General features: G+C 46.9%; 1 protein-coding gene across 5 annotated transcripts in view; it reads left to right on the forward strand.

The window, feature by feature from the left end:
• SMOX (spermine oxidase) overlaps positions 1–13,084 on the forward strand; it is a 52,920-nt gene extending 39,836 nt beyond the window's left edge. For all 5 annotated transcript variants that reach the window (XM_058803591.1, XM_058803589.1, XM_058803590.1 and 2 more), the window contains 4 exons: positions 1,205–1,378; positions 4,193–4,892; positions 11,136–11,296; positions 12,619–13,084. In XM_058803591.1, coding sequence (XP_058659574.1) covers positions 1,205–1,378; positions 4,193–4,892; positions 11,136–11,296; positions 12,619–12,756 — 1,173 coding nt within the window. In that variant the 3' untranslated portion in view covers positions 12,757–13,084. The remainder of the gene's footprint in view (positions 1–1,204; positions 1,379–4,192; positions 4,893–11,135; positions 11,297–12,618) is intronic.
• The last annotated feature ends 5,720 nt before the right edge of the window (positions 13,085–18,804 follow it).

The raw sequence follows: 18,804 nt of genomic DNA on the forward strand, positions 1-18,804 counted from the left end.
AAAGGGACACATTCTGGACAAACAAATCATTAATGGGATGCGCTGCATTTATGAGAGGCATCTTTTGAAAGCTTTCCTGTGATAAAAGATTCCTCTTGAGTTTTTGGTTTTTTTTTCTGTAGAAAGGAAGAGCCATGATGCAATTGCAGGCTCTTCTGGCAATATTGTAGATAGAAATATAAGTTTTTCCAGACAGCCACAAGCAGAGGGCTGAAGTGGATGTTGTTTCCTTGCCTTTATGTAGCTTGTATGGAAAACTGGGGTTAAAAAAGAAGAGCAATTTGTTACAAGGGATTTTTACTGTGGCTCCTGGTGAGGGGAACTAGACATGTCACTGTTTTCCATGGATTTCTGCCCATCCTGTGCTCAAGTAAAATGTGTGTGCATACAGAATTCCTTTGCTGTTTGTTGCCTCCTGATTTCATGGGATGTTGTAATCCAAAATGCAGGGAATTCTGAGAACTTTGGGCCTGTAAGCCAAAGCTTAGAATTAAACACAGGATTTGATCTGAGACCTTGGAAAAGGCTTCCAAACTTAAGTACTGGAAGTGAGAATATGGATTTATAGTTCAAAGCAGAAACATGGTAAGTTAAAAAGAGGAAAGTTTAGAGTTTTAGAATTTAAGATATAGAAAAAAATAAAAGTAGTTACAAAGGTAAACAAGTTTAGAATACAGTACTGCAGGTTTATGTATCATAACATAATTAACTAAGAAAGCTTACACTGTAGCATAAGTCCATAAAACTAAATATTTAAGGGTTAAGTCAAAAACATAAATATCCTATTAACAGTGTTTTATTAATCAATAAATCCTTAAAAGGACTTATAACTAGACCATACAGAAAAGATGTGAGCCAAGCTCACCCTTCCTGTCTATGCAGAAAATAAGAAAAATAAATCACATCATCTAAAAAAACTCCAAAATCCCATCTCTAACTCATTCAAAATTCCTTCAAAAATCCCCATAAATGGAACAACAGAAAAACAACTGTGAAACTGAATTCACCCACTCTGGTGGATTCCTTCTAAATAATGGAGAGGGTGGAAGGGCTGGTATCAAGCTGGGACACAGAGGTGGGAGAAGAGCCGGTGCTTTTTATCAGAGGTGGCTTCTGCCGGGAGGAGAAGATGAATGTGCTGGGATGGGACAGCTGAAGGAGCATCCTGCTGGATGATCCCATCCTTGTGTCCTGTCTCTGGCAGGTCTATAACCTGACTCAGGAGTTCTTCCAACGAGGTAAACCAGTCAATGCTGAGAGCCAGAACAGCGTGGGCGTTTTCACGCGGGACGTCGTGCGCAAACGCGTCAAGGCCGACCCGGATGACACGGAGGCCGTCAAGAGGCTGAAACTCGCCATGATCCAGCAGTACCTGAAGGTAGGTGTGCTCATCACTGGGTGTTTTGTTTTGCTGTAAACTAGGAGCAAACAAATCCTCAACCTCAGGCACCTGGCTGAGCCCTGCCCAGCCCTGGAAATTGCTTTCTGTGCTCTCTTGCAGTTTGTGTTTCTATTGACAACTTTCCCTCCTGATGCAGACCTAAGGACAGTGGGCTGCAAGGAATAATGCCTTTACTCTTTTTTTTTCTTACCTTAAAACCCGTTGTTTTAATAGAAGAGGGTTTCCTAGGCCTTGTTAAATTTTCTGGTGTGATTTTTTTTGCCACCTGAAGCTACTCTATTGTCAGGTTCTTTTAGTAGTGTTTTATCTTGTGACTTCCACCTGCATCCCCTGATCCTGCCTGAGTGTTTTTTTACCTCTCAGAGACCAGAAGAAATGTAACTTTGATGCTAGTAATTTGCTGAAGAAATCCCCAGAAAGCATTTTGAAGGTAAAGCAATAAAATCCAAGACAGAGTGTATAAAACCAGCTTTCCACGTGGCTTCCATAGTTCTTTTTATCTCCTTGGTGCCTTGGCTAAATGAGTTCTCTGTGGGATGAGGACTTAATGCTGCATCAAGCACTCCACGAGTAAAGTGTATCAGTAATTTTTATTTCAATTAGGATGACTTAAAAGCTTCTGAAATGAGGCAGGGGAGGCAAGCAGCACTTTGTAATGAGTTCACTGTTTTCAGGTGGGAAGCTAAACCAAAGAGGAATAAAGACCTAAAGAGTCTCACAGGAGATTTGATATAAAGCTGAGGTTTGAACCCTGGTGTCCTGAGCCTGATATCTCAGCATCCTCACCCAAAACCTCTTCTCACAGGGTGTCTCCACAGCTGCTGTGTAAAGCTCAATTATTTATAGTGTTACCCAAATAGCAGCACCCATGCAGACAGGGTTAAGTCATTGGATACAGCTCTGGGTTTCCTGGTGGTTTTTCCTGTGCTTGCTCCAGGCTGCCACAGTCAGAGCTGTTTCTGCAAGTCTTGCAAATCCCTTCTCATGCAAATAACTGAGAACAACAAAGCTTCTCATACTTTAGACTATCAGATGACAGAGTGGGGATTAACTTGTCTTGGGTTAGAGTCTTTCTAGTTGCTTGTTTTTCCCCCCTGGCATTTTGCCTTCATGGCTGAAGAAATCAAACAAACAGCCACCAGTGTTTAACTTCATAATGAGGAGTGTGCTGTTGGAGCATCCAGGCAGGGTGAGGATCCTGCTGTGTGCTACGGGTTTTGTGTTGTCACCCTGGGGGAGGTCTGGGAAGTGCTTGGGTAGGTGGAACTACAGCAGAGTCCAAAGATGGGTCTTCACTCAGTCCCCACTGGAGTCATCAGGCAGTGACCAGGACAGGGAAGGCACCTGTTGGTCCCTGCAGGGATAGGAGCAGCCTGGGAGCTGCTGGTACAACCCTGACTTACTGGCTTTGTCCCAGCACAGATTCCTGCCCTGCACCAGGGTGCTCCACAGGGAGACGGTCTAGGCTTGTCAGGCTTCCAAGCACAGTCATTGAAGTGTGGAAAAGTCTGGAAAATGGGTCAAAGTTGAGGCAAGGAATTGTAATATTCCTTAAAATGCTTAGAGAATTACAGTGTGCGAGCGATTGTGACTCCGGTGATGTGAAGATTTTAAGATCACTGTGTCCCGTGCATCAGGATTATCATTATCACAAGACACAAGACAGGCCAAACATCCTGCCTTTGTTCCAGGGATTGTTGGGAGCTACAGCTATGCTTAAGACTCCTACAAACATTAACCAACAGGTTAATGGATCTAAAGCTTTGGTAATCACATCAAACACACGTGGCTCGCATCTTGGCATTTCCCTTTTCCGTCTCCTTCGGTTCCTCCTGTGCTGGGTCCTCTCATCTCTGGCAGATTGTTAGCTGGCTGATTGCTGACTGTTTGACAGCATGCTGAAAGCTGCAGACAGCACAAAGAGCTGCCAGAAGTTTTTTGTGGCTCCTCGTGGGAACATTTATTAGCCTTGGAATGAGCATCTCATTAACACAACTCCAGGTTCTGCTGTAGGAGCACCAGGCAGCAGGTCCTGGCCACTGCAAAGGGTTTAAAGGATAAAAACCAGAACTTTAACCCAGAATTGTGCAGAAGCAAAGACATATGGAATTACAGATTCACAGAATGGTTTAGGTTGGAAGGGACCATTCAGTTCCATCCCCTGCTGTGGGCAGGGCACCTTCCACTATCCCAGGTTGTTCCAAGTCCCATCCAACCTGCCTTGAAAACACTTCCAGGGCTGTGGCAGCCACAGCTTCTCTGGGCACCCTGTGCCAGGGCCTTACTACCCTTACAAGGAAGAATTTATTCCTCATATCTAATTTAAGTTGCCCATCAGTTTAAAGCCATTACTCTTTCTCCTGTCACTCCGTGGCCTTGTCCAAAGTCCCTCTCCAGCTCTTTTGTAGCACCTTTAGGTATTGAAAGGTGTCAGGAGGTCTTGCCAGAGCTTTCTCTTCTCTAGGATGAACAGCCTCTGCTCTCAATTTTTCTTCAGATCAGAGGGGCTCCAGCCCTCTGGTCTCTGAACTCTGGATGATGCAACTCCAACTCTTTACCATGACAAAATGGTTTCTCTGGTTGCAAGAAAGGCTGAGGAGTGATTTTTGTCAGATCCTATGGCCAAGCACTTCTTTACTAGCAAAACTAACCTGGTTTCAGAGTGGAATTCAGTGCTTTCATGAGTGGAATTCAGTCATCTCATGCAGCTCCTCTGTGCCCTTGCAGAGCTGTGCCGTGGCTGAAGGAGTTGCTCTGTGGCAATGTTGCTTTTGTGTTGCTTTTCCTTAGGTAGAGAGTTGTGAGAGCAGCTCCCACAGCATGGATGAAGTGTCGCTGAGTGAATTTGGGGAATGGACCGAAATCCCCGGGGCTCATCACGTCATTCCTTGTGGTTTCATTAAAATCGTGGAGATCCTGGCCCGCTCCATTCCCAAGTCTGTCATTCAGCTCCGCAAGCCGGTCAAGTGCATCCACTGGAACCAGTCGGTCAGCCAGGAGATTGAGAGGGTGGCTGACCACAACAGTGACCTCCCCGAGGAGAACAAGGGCTCCAATGTCTTCGTAGAGTGCGAGGACTGTGAGTTCATCCCAGCTGACCACGTCATTGTGACTGTGTCCCTGGGAGTCTTGAAGAAGCGTCACGAGAGCCTGTTCCATCCCCGCCTGCCTGAGGAGAAGGTGATGGCCATTGAGAAACTGGGGATCAATACCACTGACAAGATCTTCCTGGAGTTTGAAGAGCCTTTCTGGAGCTCTGAGTGCAACAGCATCCAGTTTGTCTGGGAAGACGAGGCGGAGAGCGAGAGCTTGACTTACCCTGAGGAGCTGTGGTACAAGAAGATCTGCAGCTTTGATGTGCTGTACCCACCTGAGAGGTATGGCCATGTCCTCAGTGGCTGGATCTGTGGAGAAGAGGCTTTGATTATGGAGAAGTGTGATGATGAAACTGTGGCAGAAACCTGCACCGAAATGCTACGTAAATTTACAGGTCAGCTGTGCTCTGGTGGGAGAGGGAGCGTGGGGCTGGGGAGTCAAATAACCACGAGGAAGGAAATGCTTTAAAGTCATTTTTAGTTCTTTGGCATTTTGTGTCCCTTTGAATGTGCGTGTGCTTCCAGCATAGCTCCTGCTTGGGTGTGCCTGAGAGCTATTTATACAGAGGGGCTGATAAACCAGCTCAGGAAGCGATGGGCAGAAGTGCTGGAGGATTCCACATCCTCTGCTTTGTTGAATCACAAATAACTCTTCAGCAGCTGAAGCTGTTGGGCTCTGAGGGCTGATCTCAGCTGTGGAGAGCAGCAGGGCCCCTTCAGAAACTGAACCTGTTTAGATCAGCTGAGATGTGATCGAATCACACCCCTGACTTGCATTCAGTATCAGATTGATGGAAATAATCTCCAAGACCTAAATTTCAAAAAATTCATTGATCTTGAGAGTTCACATTTTCTGGGTGCATCACTGAAACCTTTCTGGACTTCACAGATTTCATGTTCTGTGATTGCACATCACTTTAAGGGAGCAGTTTGACTGAGGCAAATCTTAGGTGTATTACAATGAGAAAATCCAAATAAAATCACCTAAAGCAATAATACTTGGATGCTGGGCTTTAGCTTGTCCACAGTCACTTCTCTAGAGGTCACACACCTTCCCAAGAAAAGGGATTTTTGTATCTGAGAGTCTTGGACATCCTCTGATGGGAGACACTGTGCAAGTGCAGGTGTAAGGCAGTAACACTGAAAGAAATAGTGGTGGACTTGATAGCAGTTTTGAAATAAGGGTTTTGAATTGATACAGAATTGCAGGCAGGTATAAGAGGAGCATCGCTCCTGTGATTAAATGATTTATATCTTCCTGCTACCTGGTTTTGGCCTAGTCTTAGCACTCAGGGGGTTTCCAACCTTACCTCTTGTCCATGGAGCTCCAGCTAACTGGAGACATTTGCCTTCCCAAGTGCAGCTCTCCCCAGTCCTTTCTGACCATTTGCTACCAGCAACATGGATATCCAGAGAGTCACAGAATCACAGAATATCCTGAGTTGGAAGGGGCCCATCAGGATCATCCTGTCCAGCTGCTGGCCCTGCTCAGGACACTCCAACAATCCCTCTGTGCCTCAGAGCATTGTCCAAATGCTTCTTGAGCTTGGTGCTGTGACTGTTCCTTGGGGAGCCTGTTCCAGCACCTCCGGGTGAAGAACCCTTTTCTTGAAAGGACCCTGGAATCTGAGGACTTCCTGCATAACTGACTACAGCCAAAATAGGTTTTACCACTCTCTGCAGGAGCTGTAGGGTAGAGACTCTGGATTCAAAAGCTCTGATTCAGTGCCCAAGCTTTCATCCTTGTTTCAGCTGTGCCTCCTGAGCTGGTGGTGTTCAGGGATGTTGGGTGTCCCCATGTCACATCAGTCCCCATGTGCCATCTTTCCCCTGACCCAAGCAGGGAACTGCTGCTCCACCCAGGCTTAGAAGGAGTCTCTTCTCTCACAGGCCAAGTTTGCAGTGCTGAATGCACAAACAACCTTGTTTGTTGGAGCTTTTCTTGCTTAAGGTCTATTTAAAAAAATAAAATAAAATTCCAAAACCCACTTCAGTTCATCAGTGGGAATTTGGCTGTTTGGGTCTGTTGTAGTTTGGCACGTGGGAGTTTGCTCTCCCTCTTCCTTCTTGAGCTTTTTCCCAGTGACTGTTTACGTGTGTTGGATGTTCCTCTCCACCCAGCATGGAAATATGTGGCTCTGGGCCCTGGGTCCGTGCTGCAGTTGCTGTTCCAGTTGATGCTGCACCTGGTCACTGTCCATCAGGCTCTTCCACACAGCTAATCCCAGGTTAGCTCTCCTTGGAGAATTCCAGACTGCATTTACCAGGGCCTTGCCCTGCACTGAGCATTTTGTGCATCAGCTGAGAAGTGGCCTTGCAGCTGCTCAAAACTGTGAGAGGAAAACAAAACCTGTTCTTGGAGCACCCCTTACCCAACATGACCTGTTCCACTTTCTGCCCCCAATCCCCTTGTTGGTAGAAAACCTTTTCACTTTTCATTCTCTTGCAGGATTCCCTGGCTAAGGGAGCTGAGTTTATCCAGTTTCCCTTGCTCCTGTTTCCCCAGAGGTTCCCAGAAGGAGCAATACCTCAGGGCAGATCTGGGCCAGGTGCCAGGCTGGCTGAAATAACAGAAGTGTGCCCAGCTCTCTGTGCAGCTCCCTTCTTCCCTGCTGATCTGTTTCAGGGGGAGTGTGAGAGGGGTTACACCAGCAGCCCATGACACACCTACAGCCACTTCTGAGCATGGCTGCACTCCTCTGGTCCAGTTAGCACCACCAAACCCAGCTCTGAAAGCCTTTCCCACCACTCAAGCTCACACAGGTCAGCTAACCAAGGTAGGAGACTACTCCTGCCAGGATTCTCACCTCTGTGGAAAGCCTGGATCTTCCATGAGGCAGCTCAGATCTTGCTCACCTGGTGCTCTGTGACATCTTCTGAAGCAGCTTTTCTCTGCTGAGTAGAGAGGGAGCCTTATATTCAGTAATGAAGCAGATACTGTGAGCCTTTTAATGTTCCCTTTGCCTTTCATGTGCTGGGTATGAAATGCCCCATGCTCTTACTCCTCTGAGAAAGAATTCATGCATTACCAGCTAGGTTCCCATCTTTCACTGTGTTTTCCCAGTCTGTTGCTCGTGGTGGCCTTTTCTTTGGCTTCAGAGTATGTTATACCAGTGAAATCCATCTTTTAAGTGAAATCCATTCTTTTAGGCTCACACTGAGAATCTCTCTGAGAACTGACCTTGAATTTTACTCTGAGGTTGGCGTTGGGGATTATCTGGCTTTGCTGTGAAAAGCTCTGAGGATTGTTCTAACCTAAGAACCAACAGCAATTACTGCTTTTCACAACTGGATGGTGAAAAGCAGTGTCCTCCCAATCTGATTAAATGGAATACCTCTGAGCAATTAGGAGCCTTGCTCTGCCTTCTTTGTTGGATAAGCTCCCAGAGTAGGAAGCCAGAGGCTCCCTGCTGAAGGGATCACTGGAGCCTGGCAGGCTGCAGCTGGAGATGCCCTCAGTTTTCCTCCCTGACCTCCAGGAGGGGAACAGATCTGTTTCAGGTTCTGCATTACATCTCCCAGTCCCATGTGGGTGTCTGGGGTAGCCACTCTGGTGGTTGTAGTCACTGGTATAGGGGCAGTACCACAGATCTCCCTTGGTGGAATCTTACACCCTGCTCTCAGGTAGGCAAATAAATTTGGGTGCCTTAATTTAGATTGGCGAGTTGATTTTATGGTAATTCAGGCAGCCCCATAACCAGCAAACCTCTGTATCCACACCTCCCAGGAGCTGAAGAAAAATGGGATTGTGTGAGGCACAGGGAGTTGTCTTGCATAGCTTCAAAAGTGGAAATCTGTGGCATGAAGATATGTGCCTTCCTTTTTTAGTGAAGGCCAGCATCCTTTCTTTAGCCATTTAATCTCTTTGGATGGTGGAAACTGAGAAGTTTCCACATCTGTGTTGTTACTTTTATCTGCAGACAAAGGCTGTTTACCCTGTTCAAAAGCAGAATGAGAAAGTCCAGTGAGGGATGTTGCTTGAAGGACTGTGGCTCTCAGACTTTGTAGTTTCTGTCTTCAAACAACAGCTCAGAATCAGGGCTTGTGCTGCGTGCTCCTGTCTGACCTTCAACCAAACCCCCTCTGGGTCTCCTGATTTTCCTCTTAGAAACAGCTGCTTGCATTAAAAGGTGCAGAATTGCAGAATTGCAGGGGCACAGTTGGGTCTTGCTAAGGTGGCCTGATGTTCTGGAGATCTTGGAAGGAGCTCATGTGGATGGATGTGGGTATGGAAACGTGCACCAACTTTGGAAGAGGCACCACCAGGCCACTGCAGAGGCTCCTTTTGTTCGAAAACTCCTTGTGTGCTGTTTTTGTGCAGTGCAGTGGGATGGGTGGCTGCCTTGGCCCTGCTTGGGGAGTGTTCTCTGGCAGCTTCCATGGTGTGTTCTCCTGGGCTTTCCACAGCACTCTAAAATAAAACATGATCACTTATTTCCTTGACACATCTGAGAGCTCCCAGATCTCAGACTCCCTTGGGCTTTCCACTTCCAGGCATTTCTGCTTTGAAGAGTCTTGCAGGAACATATTTTAGAGGCCTTTGTTATGCAAAGCTCTTACTCCTGAAACAACATTGCTTTGTAGGATGTGTTTTGTTTGTGGGATATATTTATTTGCTAGTCTGTGCCATATTTTGATCTGGGGCCTGGTTTTAAAGTGCTCACAGAGTACTCTGGGCAGGCCATCCTCTGCTTTGTTCCATCCCCTTATTCCATAGCTCTGGCTGACAGGATACTCCTGAAAGCAGAAGCTGAACCAGGACCTGCTCTTGATTTTAGGGAATTGAAGGCACAGCTAAATAATAGTTTATGAGAGCTAAATAATACAGTACCCAACCAGGGTTTACATTTGGGTGTCTCCCTCTAAACTGGGATGAAGAAAGTGGGGGAATTTGGGTTGTCTCATGGCAGGGAGAGCATCTTGAGTTGTCACAGAGTCAGGGTCTGAAGCAGGCAAAGGATGTGAATGTCTCAAAACTCAGACTTTTTATGCTGACTGTCTTCTGGAATCACAGAATTACTTGAGTTAGAAAATCTCTTTAAGATCATTGATCCCAACCATTCCCCCAGCACTGCCAAGGTCACCACATGTCCCCAGGTGCCACAGCCACATGGCTTTTAAATCTCTCCAGGGATGGGGACTCCAGCACTGCCCTGGGCAGCTGTGCCAGGGCTGGACACCCTTTCCATGAAGAATCGTAGAATGGTTTGGGTTGGAAGGGACCTTTATGATGATCCAGTTCCAGTCCCCTTGCTGTGGAAGGTTTAGATTCAACTCAAAGTTCAGGTAGCTGAACCTTGCCTGGGTATGTGATGTTGCCTCAAGGGTGGATCTTGGCTCCTGCAGAGAGAATTTCTCTTCACTGGAATTCTCCATGTCTCTCTGTTCCTCTCCTGCCATGCCAGATATGATCATGGGACTCAAACAAAAGCAGTGGCACTGAGGTGGTCCAAAACCAGCCCAGCAAGAGATCTCCAAAGTGTGACTCTCCCTGCTTGTACCTGAGGCTCTTGTGCCACCAGCTGGTGGCTGCAGTCCTGGACCTCATGTTCTCCAAAATCATTGGGATGGGGACAGTGGCTGATGACCCTCTTGTTGGTGCATTCTTCACCTCTAGGTCCTACATCCTCTTAGCAGTGGAAATCCTACAGCAATCTAGAAATCCTGCTTCCAGCCTCAAAGGCCTTCTTTCCATGCCTTGTGCATTAAATAAAGAGAGTCTCCTGGAGTTTAGCTTCATTTAGGGGGCCAGCTGTATGGGAAGCTGTTGGAATGACTTAATACAGGTTTTGAGAACTTCCTGACAGGTTTTTCAATGCCCCCACACAACAAAGATTTGTATTCTTTCCTCTTTGGAGGCACTCCTGTCTCACAAGGCTACCTAAATATTCAATTCAGACTGGACACTCAATTTAATACCTAAATTGTGGTGAGATCAATCACATGCTTGATTACCACCAGGCCCCAGTTAATACAGATTTTGAGAATTTCCTGACAGGTTTTTCAATGCCCCCACATAAGGAAGATTTGCCTTCTTTTCTTTTTGGAGGCACTCCTCTCTCACAAGGCTACCTAAACATCCAATTTAGACAGGGCACTCAATTTAATAGCTAAATTTTGATGAGATCAATCATATGCTTGATTACCACCAGGCTATTCACTGCAAATGTGACCAGAAGATGCTTTGTATTTCCAAACCAGGCTGTCTCCAAGGTTCCCTGAAGCTCCCCAGTGTTTTAGGAACCTAAACATTTTAATGCACCATTCCAAAACAAACCAGAGAATCATTTAAGTAGGAAAAAAGCTCCAAGGTCATGGGGTCCAACCTGTGACCAATTCCTCACCTTATCAAGCAGGCCAGGGCACTTAGTGCCTCATCCAGTTGTTCCTTGGACACCTCCAGGGGTGGGGACTCCCCCAACACCCTGCAAAATGGAAGAGCTGAGATAAAAAGAGAGGCAATTTCTCTTATTTAAATAGCTAAAACTCAGTGATGGAAGAGAGATCCGGTTTGGGGCCTGTGCTAGGCTGGATGTTGAATAAATAAGATGGAATCCCTGGCACCCACACCTTGCTGAGGCGCTGCCCTCTTCCCTCTTGGACACAGTCTGACTTTCTGCCTTCCCCTTTCCACGCAGGGAATCCAAACATTCCGAAACCTCGCCGGATCCTGCGGTCCTCCTGGGGCAGCAATCCCCACTTCCGTGGATCCTACTCCTACACCCAGGTTGGGTCCAGTGGGGCCGACGTGGAGAAACTGGCAAAACCACTGCCTTATGCTGAGAGCTCCAAATCTCCTGTGAGTATGGCCCAGAGCGGGGCTGGGGCAATAAAACTGATGGGACACTGGGCAGTGGCTTTTTGGGGAGGGAGGTTGGAAGAGAAAATCCCTGCTTTTGCCTCCAGTAGTGTATTTCCCCCTTTTTTCTTTTCTTTTGCACAAATGATGCCTCTATGGACAAATGATGTGTGTAGGATTTTACCTCTCTAACATTTGGAATACCAATGTCTCAGGGATTCCCTCATCTCTCCCTGAATTTATCAAGAGCTGCTCACGTGTGTGACTTTTGGAATTGTGATGTTGTCATTTAATGACCATCAGCCTTATTGTCCAGTTCAGAATTCCTCAGGAAAGCTCATGCTAATTTGTTTCAAATATTATTATTATTATTACCCTGCTAATGTCTAAGTCTGAATATGTTGGGGGTGCATATTAGGAAATCTTTCTGTGCTGGCAGTGCACAGTGAGGGAGGCCCAGTCCTTGGCAGGGCATGATGAGTTTTCTCCCCAGGCACTGCTTTGGCTTTCTGAATTTAGCAAGGAGAGCTGGAGCACACATGGAGGTGGTTACACAGCTCAGGATCACATTAAGCCAAACTCATCCCATCACTCAGGGTTATGTGTCCAAATCCAAAGGCTGATGAAAATGCAAATTTCAAGCAGCTGCCCAGTGCATTTCCTCCACCAGAGCTTGGCCCCGGCAGAAATAATTTTATTCAGTGCAGAAATCTACTTAAGAAAACCCAGCAGGAGCTTTAGGAGGAATCTTTCTGTGTAGTTCCCAGGGAAAACCTCCCAGAAATTCCTGCCTCAAATCTGAGTTGCAGTTCTAGCAAGCACCTCACTATTGGTATAAGAGATACAATGCTGTGGGTTTTGAGACATGGCTGTTATTCTTGTGAAGCTGCTGTCCAGTAGAAAAATTCCCTTAATGCCTCAAAGGCTGAAGTGTAATTTAGGGGAGCAAAGGGAGGAGATGGTACCGAGCAAGTGCTCTGTCCTCCTGCAGGTTTGTGAAGGTTTTTGGAGCTGTCATCTTGTAGGGGTTTTGAGAACCAGCCCTCCAAAACAGATGAAAGCTCCTGGATCCCTGAAAGTGCCCCAGGCCAGGTTGGAGAGGCTTGGAGCAATCTGGGGTAGAGAAAGGTGGAGCAATCTGGGGTAGAGAAAGGTGGAGCAATCTGGGGTAGAGAAAGGGGGGTGGCACTGCGTGATCTTTGAGGTCCCTTCCAACCCGAACCATCCAGTGTGGGAGGGCGCAGAAAGTTTGTCTCCTGTGATGCTCCCAGCTGCCCCCCATGGATCTGTGCTGATGTGTGCCCCTGTGCTGTGCCCTGCAGCCCATGCAGGTGATGTTCTCAGGGGAGGCCACCCACAGGAAGTATTACTCCACCACGCACGGTGCTGTGCTCTCGGGGCAGAGGGAGGCTGCTCGGCTCATCGAGATGTACCAGGACCTGCTGCAGTGCCCACCCTGAGGGAGCCCTGCCTGACCACCACCACCACCTCCCACATCCTCCTGCAGCTCTCTGGAGGAGGTTCTCTTTTATTTCAGTTCGCGGTAGAACAGCCTTTTATCTTTTCTATTAAAAAGAAATTAAAAAATAAAAAGCTCTAATTGTTAAAAAAAAATGTTAGTCATCAATAGCTTCATTTCCATGTGCTGTATTGTTAACAGGGAAGGGTGCTCCTTTTGGTCTGGTAAACTGTTTCTCTGTCATTTTAATTCTAATTTCACTTTTGGTGCCTATCATGTTCCTTTTGTTTCTTTTTTCTTTCTGTATTGTAAGTGCCTTCTATACTAAAATAAATGTTGTAATAAAAAGACTGAGTGCTGTGGTACTTCCTGGACACTCCACTTGGTAACTTCCAACTCTTTTATTCAACATTACAAAAATAGGATTTTTTTTCTCTTCCTATAAAATTTGGAGTAGGAGGAAAACGGGTTGAAAATAGGTCAGAAACACATTACAGAAATGGTGTTTGTATAATAATGTATCCAAACTGGAGATTTCCTCTGCCAGCATTGCAATCCTGACCAAAAAGGGTCTGGTTGGGGCAGAGCTGACAGCACTGTGGTCAGTGTGGTCACTGCCCCAAGGCTGCCAGAGCTCATGGAGTGTTTGGACAACGCTCTCAGCACAGGGTGGGATTCTTGGGATGCCCTGTGCAGGGCCAGAAGTGGGATTTGATGATTCTTGTGGGTCCCTCCCAACTCAGGGTATTTTGTTTCCTTATGCTTGTGTAACAGGAGCACTGACCCCATCCAAGCAGCCCCTGGACTGTGCAGATGTGTGTCACTAAGTCCAGATGTTAGATGTCACTTAGTCACTAAGTCCAGATGTTTGTGACTCCCAAGGTTTTGTCTGCATCATGTGGAAATTACCGTCAGGAATGAGAAAAAACCTTTTTTTTTAACTTCCTCAGTGAGATAAATCATGTGCTTTTTTAAAGTCAAGTGAACACACAATGTAGCCATCAGCACAGTTTAAAGATATCTAAACAGTTTCCAAAAATAAAAGTTTTCAGGGTGAAGACCATGGGCGTTCAGCCACTGCCTTATCTCCCTGCATTCCATTTCTCCATCTGGCTGGCTGCTGGCCAGAGCTGCATGTGAGGAGTGAGGGATGTGTCTGCTTCAGCATCTGCTGCCCCATGTGAAGCCTCCCCTCCCTCTGTGCGTGTGTGGGGTGGGAGCTGTGCTGATAAATTAGCTACAGAGGGGAGGAAAAGGGACAGAGAGAGGGAAAAATCCCCCTTCAGAGGGTGAGTCAGTGCATCCCAAGATAAATGTCTGCAGAGGAGGCACCAGCTCTGTCTGGTTCTCTCTGAGTTCAGCTGATCTCTGCTGATTCCCTGCTGTAGTGTGGAGGTGGGATGCCTTTCTGGCTGCTGGAGAGCTGGGAAGGATGGTGGTATGTTGAATTTATGGCTGTTTTTCTACCATTTTTATCTCTTTTCATGCTGTTACTGAGTTGAGAAGGAGTTGGGCTGAGGGAGGAGAGTGCAGCACACTTGACTGAAGAAAGATAAAAACTCAGTCCAGCTTCAATCCCTCAGAACTCAGGCTCAAGGAACCAGAGCTGATTTCCCAGCAGCTAGATCTGTTGCAAAGTTGAATCTGAGGAGAAAACCAAATCCTTTGGGCATGTGAGGCTATGACACAGGAACAAACGAGGAGTTGCTTTCTCTTCAGTGAAGAAATTTAGGAAGAAATTCTCAGTGAAAGGATGGTCAGACATGGAAGGGGCTGCCCAGGGAGGTGGTGGAGTCCCCAAGGAGCACTCAGTGCTCTGGGCTGGGTGACCAGGTGGGGAGCAGTCAGAGCTGGAATTGATGACCTGGGATGTCTTTTCTGACCTAAATGATTCTGTGATTCCTGTGGCTTCTTTATCACAGGACATCCAAGGAAAGCTGCTGTGTTGGTGGCCAGGGTTTGAGAGCTCCTTTATCTGCTCTGTGCAGACAGAAGGATGATGGTGTCTGGCTGTGCTGAGCAGGGATCTGGGTCAGGCCAATCCCCCTCTCTCTGCTGCCACCACTCACCAGCAATCCAGCCTTTAAAATGATGCTCATGTTCCAGAGACACTAAATTTAGCAGCTGTTTACTCAGAGGGATTTAAAATTATCAGCAGAGGCCACCCTCAGCATGTGACAAGGAGAGGTGCTGTCATCACGGGGCTCTGTGACCCTCCACACTGCTCCTCATTCAAAACCTGTGACATCTTCATTCCAAGAGCTCAGTGATGAAGGTTGGTGGGTGCTGGGAAGGTAAGAGTCACCTAATTACTCAGAATTAATTAGGGATTGCTCCTCCTGTCTGGCTGTGTGGGGAGGGCAGCAGGGTGCTGGCAGAGGTGGATGATGATGCCAGGGAGAAATTGGCATGACTGTCCCTGGCTGTCCCTTTCCTGGGTGATGCAGGAAAAATAGTCCACAGAATTTTATTTAGAAAATTATTAAGGAAAATGTCATCATGGAAAGGGTTCTCCAGCCCTGGCATAGCTGCCCAGAGTGGTGTTTCTGTCCCTGGAGGGATTTAGAAGCCATGTGGATGTGGCACTTGAGGACATGGTCAGTGGTGGTGTTGGCAGTGCTGAGGGAATGGTTGAACTCAATGGTTTCAGAATTTCCCAAACTAAACGATTCTGTGGTTCTGCTCCTTGAACTCCCTAGCAAGATGCCACTATAGGACACAAAATAACACAACACGGACACGCAGCTCTTCCAAGGCAAAAAGAGAAGTTTTAATTTCTGACTCCAACATTTATAGATTTCCAAAAGTGACAGTGGATTGGAGGGTGACAGTGCCACCTCTCCCATAACACTGGACAAACCAACAGTCTATCAAATTTCTCCTCCTTTCTAAAACACTGCAAAACAATAAATTATTTACATAAAGTGAGCGAGATAGTTCGTTACAAGAATGTAAACCTCGGAAGGCTTATAAAAACTTAAAAAATCAGGGTGACGGCAAGAAATGCTTTAAAAAAGAGGTTTTTCTAAAAAGCTGAAGTAGATGCTCAGAGCCCTGATTCCACCAGGAGAGTGGTGGAATCACTGGGCAGGTCCTGGCTTCTGCCTTCACACCCCTCCTTGCCCAAATCCGTGGAGAGCAGAGACCCCCGTTAGTGTCACCGTGTGGCCAATCCCAGAATCACGGAATTAAGGTTGAGCTGAGCTCAACCAGCCTGGTTGGTGGCACAAAGTGATCTTGGTTGTCCCTGCACAGAGGGCACCGTGAGGATTCTGCAGCAGCAGATTTAAGGGCTCCAGCAGGATTTTGCAGGGTTTGACCCTTTCCCCCTGACAGGAGTGTCCCAGGATCCTTACTGGGCTCTGAACCGTGCAAGTGGGCACCAGCCAGCCAGGCTTTATTTTATAATCAGGATCCCCTGATTCTGATTTTATATTCAGGGGATTCTGATTATAAGATAAAGGATGGGGCTTAGTGCCCAGGGAATTCCCCTGGTGCTGATTTATTTGCAAACCCAGACCCAGAGCAGAAAAGGAGACTGGGAGCCACTGGGAGATGCTGAGACAAACCCAGTGGAACAGCAGGGCTGGCAGTGAGTGGGTGCTGGATCTGCAGGTGGTTCAAGGGATGGAAAAGGTGGGTTCTGGCTCTGCACTTGGATATTTTCTCCTCCTGGAGTGGCCCCTGAGGTGAGACCACTGAGTTCTCCATGGTGCAGGGTTTGGAGCAGCTTCTGCAAGCTGAGCACACCCCGGGAAAGGTGATTTTGTGCTGCCATCTCGTGGCACTAAAATATTTTCTTGAAATTGTAAGAATTGGACTATTCCCAGGAAATACCTGCAAACTGAGGCAGGAGGATGTGAGAGAAGAGCAGTGGGAACCCAGAGGGGTGAGCACAGATATGATCCTTTATCAGTGGGTTCTGTTTCCATTCCTGGAGTGCCTGAGAAATCCCTGCAGGGCTGGCAGGAGCTGTGGAAGGTGGATGGAAGAAGCTGGATGATCTCCCTGTGGTGGTGTTCACAGGGGTCTTAGGATGAGGGAAGAGACGAGGGTCTGACTCCATGTTTCAGAAGGCTGATTTGTTATTTTATGATATATATTATATTAAAACTATACTAAAATAATAGAAGAAAGGATTTCATCAGAAGGCTAGATAAGAATAGAAAAAGAAAGACTGATAACAAAGGTTTGTGGCTCAGCCCTCTGTCCAAGCCATCTCACTGTAATTGGCCACTAATTAGAAACAGGCAACATGGGCCAATCACAGATGCACCTGTTGCATTCCACGGCAGCAGATAATTATTGTTGTCATTTTGTTCTTGAGGCCTCTCAGCTTCTCAGGAGGAAAAATCCTAAGGAAAGGATTTTTCATAAAAGAGGTCTGTGACATCTCCCAGCTCTCAGAGCCCACGTGTGTGAGGTTTTGGCCACCCTGCAGCCCTCTGGGATGCCCAGAGCCCAGGGCTTGGTGTCTGGCTGGCTCAGGAATCCCCCAGGGAATTCGGGTGTTCTTTTGGAGAAATAACTGATTAATCAGGTTCTGTGTGAGATCCTGCTGTGATATGGAGGGGGGATATAGAATCATGGAATGTTTTGGGTTGGGAGGGACCTTAAGGCTCAATCTCATTCCACCCCCTGCCATGAGCATGGACCCCTCCTGTTGGGACCCTGGATGCTGAGAATTTCAGACTTTCTGTGCTGACAGACTCTGACCCCCAGGAGAACACTGAATTTAACCTGAGGTTGTGGAGAAGGATTCCAAAATTAAATTATAGAACCGGGATTGTGGGTCTGGAGTTTGAATAGAAGTGTGTGATATCACAGGGTGGGGAACTTAAGAGTTTAAAGTTCTAGAATCTACTAATATATATATATAAAGCAAGATGGAGGTTTTAGGGCAGAGGCTGGTCCTGGTCCTTCTTCACCTTCTTCTCCATGGGTTTGGGTGTTTTGGATAAAAAAGTCCACATTGTAGGGCATGGGTGGTTGGTTATTGGGTTCAAACTAAAAATAATTTAGGTGTCATTTCTTAATTGAACATTTTATCCTTAAAAGGCCTTGTAGAGAGAGAGATGGGGCTCCATTTTTAGTTTGTTGAAGTGCTGCAGAACTCAGGGTTTGTGAGACTGTGACATAGATACGAACAAATAAAGATCTGAGTCCAAACAAGAAATTCCATCTCACTCATTTAATCCCAACCCTGGCAACAAAGAAGTTAAGACTCAACAACCTTCCACAGGACAAACCATGAGGGGTGAGAAACTGGTGTCGAACTTTTCCAAACAAAGCGCTCTGATAGCAGCTACAACCTGATAAATCTGATAGCAGCCACAACCTGATCCAATGCAAAACTCCCTACAAAATCCTTCTGTGAAGCACAGGGAGAGATTTCCCAGCCCCAGTTATCCTGGTGGGTTCACAGTGGGTGGTTTGCTGTGAGTGCCTGTAAGATGAGTGACATGAGTGGGAGAACAGCAAAAATATAAGAAAAAAAGGGGGAATTATGCTTGGAGAAGGAGGAACAGTGTCTCTTTTCTCATGGCCAGGGTGGCTGCCTGAGGGCCATTTGTCAGGCATTTGGCAACTGAGCACTGCCAAGAGAAAAGACAACAGCAGAGGCAGGGGCTGGAGAAGCTGATTTATAAGGAGAGAGATTAAAATAAAAATAAAACAGTGGACCTAAACATGTCATGTTTGGCTGGGCAAGGGGTGAGGGCTGAGCTGGCAGATGCCAGGAACTGGGAGGGGATTTGGGATGCTCAGGGGAGGATTATGGGCTGTTGTGGGTGATGTGGATGGGTGCAGATGCTGGCTTAGCCAGGAGAGAGGGTGCTCACCCATGCTGAGATGAGAACACGGAAAACAGCGGGGCTATGCTCCGAGTCACCAGCTGAGGGCTGTAAATCTCCAGGAAACTCCAGCACAGGGACAGCAAATCAAACTTCCCTTCCCTGCCCTGCCTCTCTTCATTTGCAGCACAGCTGCAAACCCCGAATGTCCCTGCTTGCAGGTAACTTGCTTCAAAGTCCCAATGGATGCTTCCTTC

This window comes from Ammospiza caudacuta, chromosome 4 (genome assembly GCF_027887145.1).
Source record: "Ammospiza caudacuta isolate bAmmCau1 chromosome 4, bAmmCau1.pri, whole genome shotgun sequence".
In the NCBI taxonomy this organism is placed as follows: Eukaryota; Metazoa; Chordata; class Aves; order Passeriformes; family Passerellidae; genus Ammospiza; species Ammospiza caudacuta.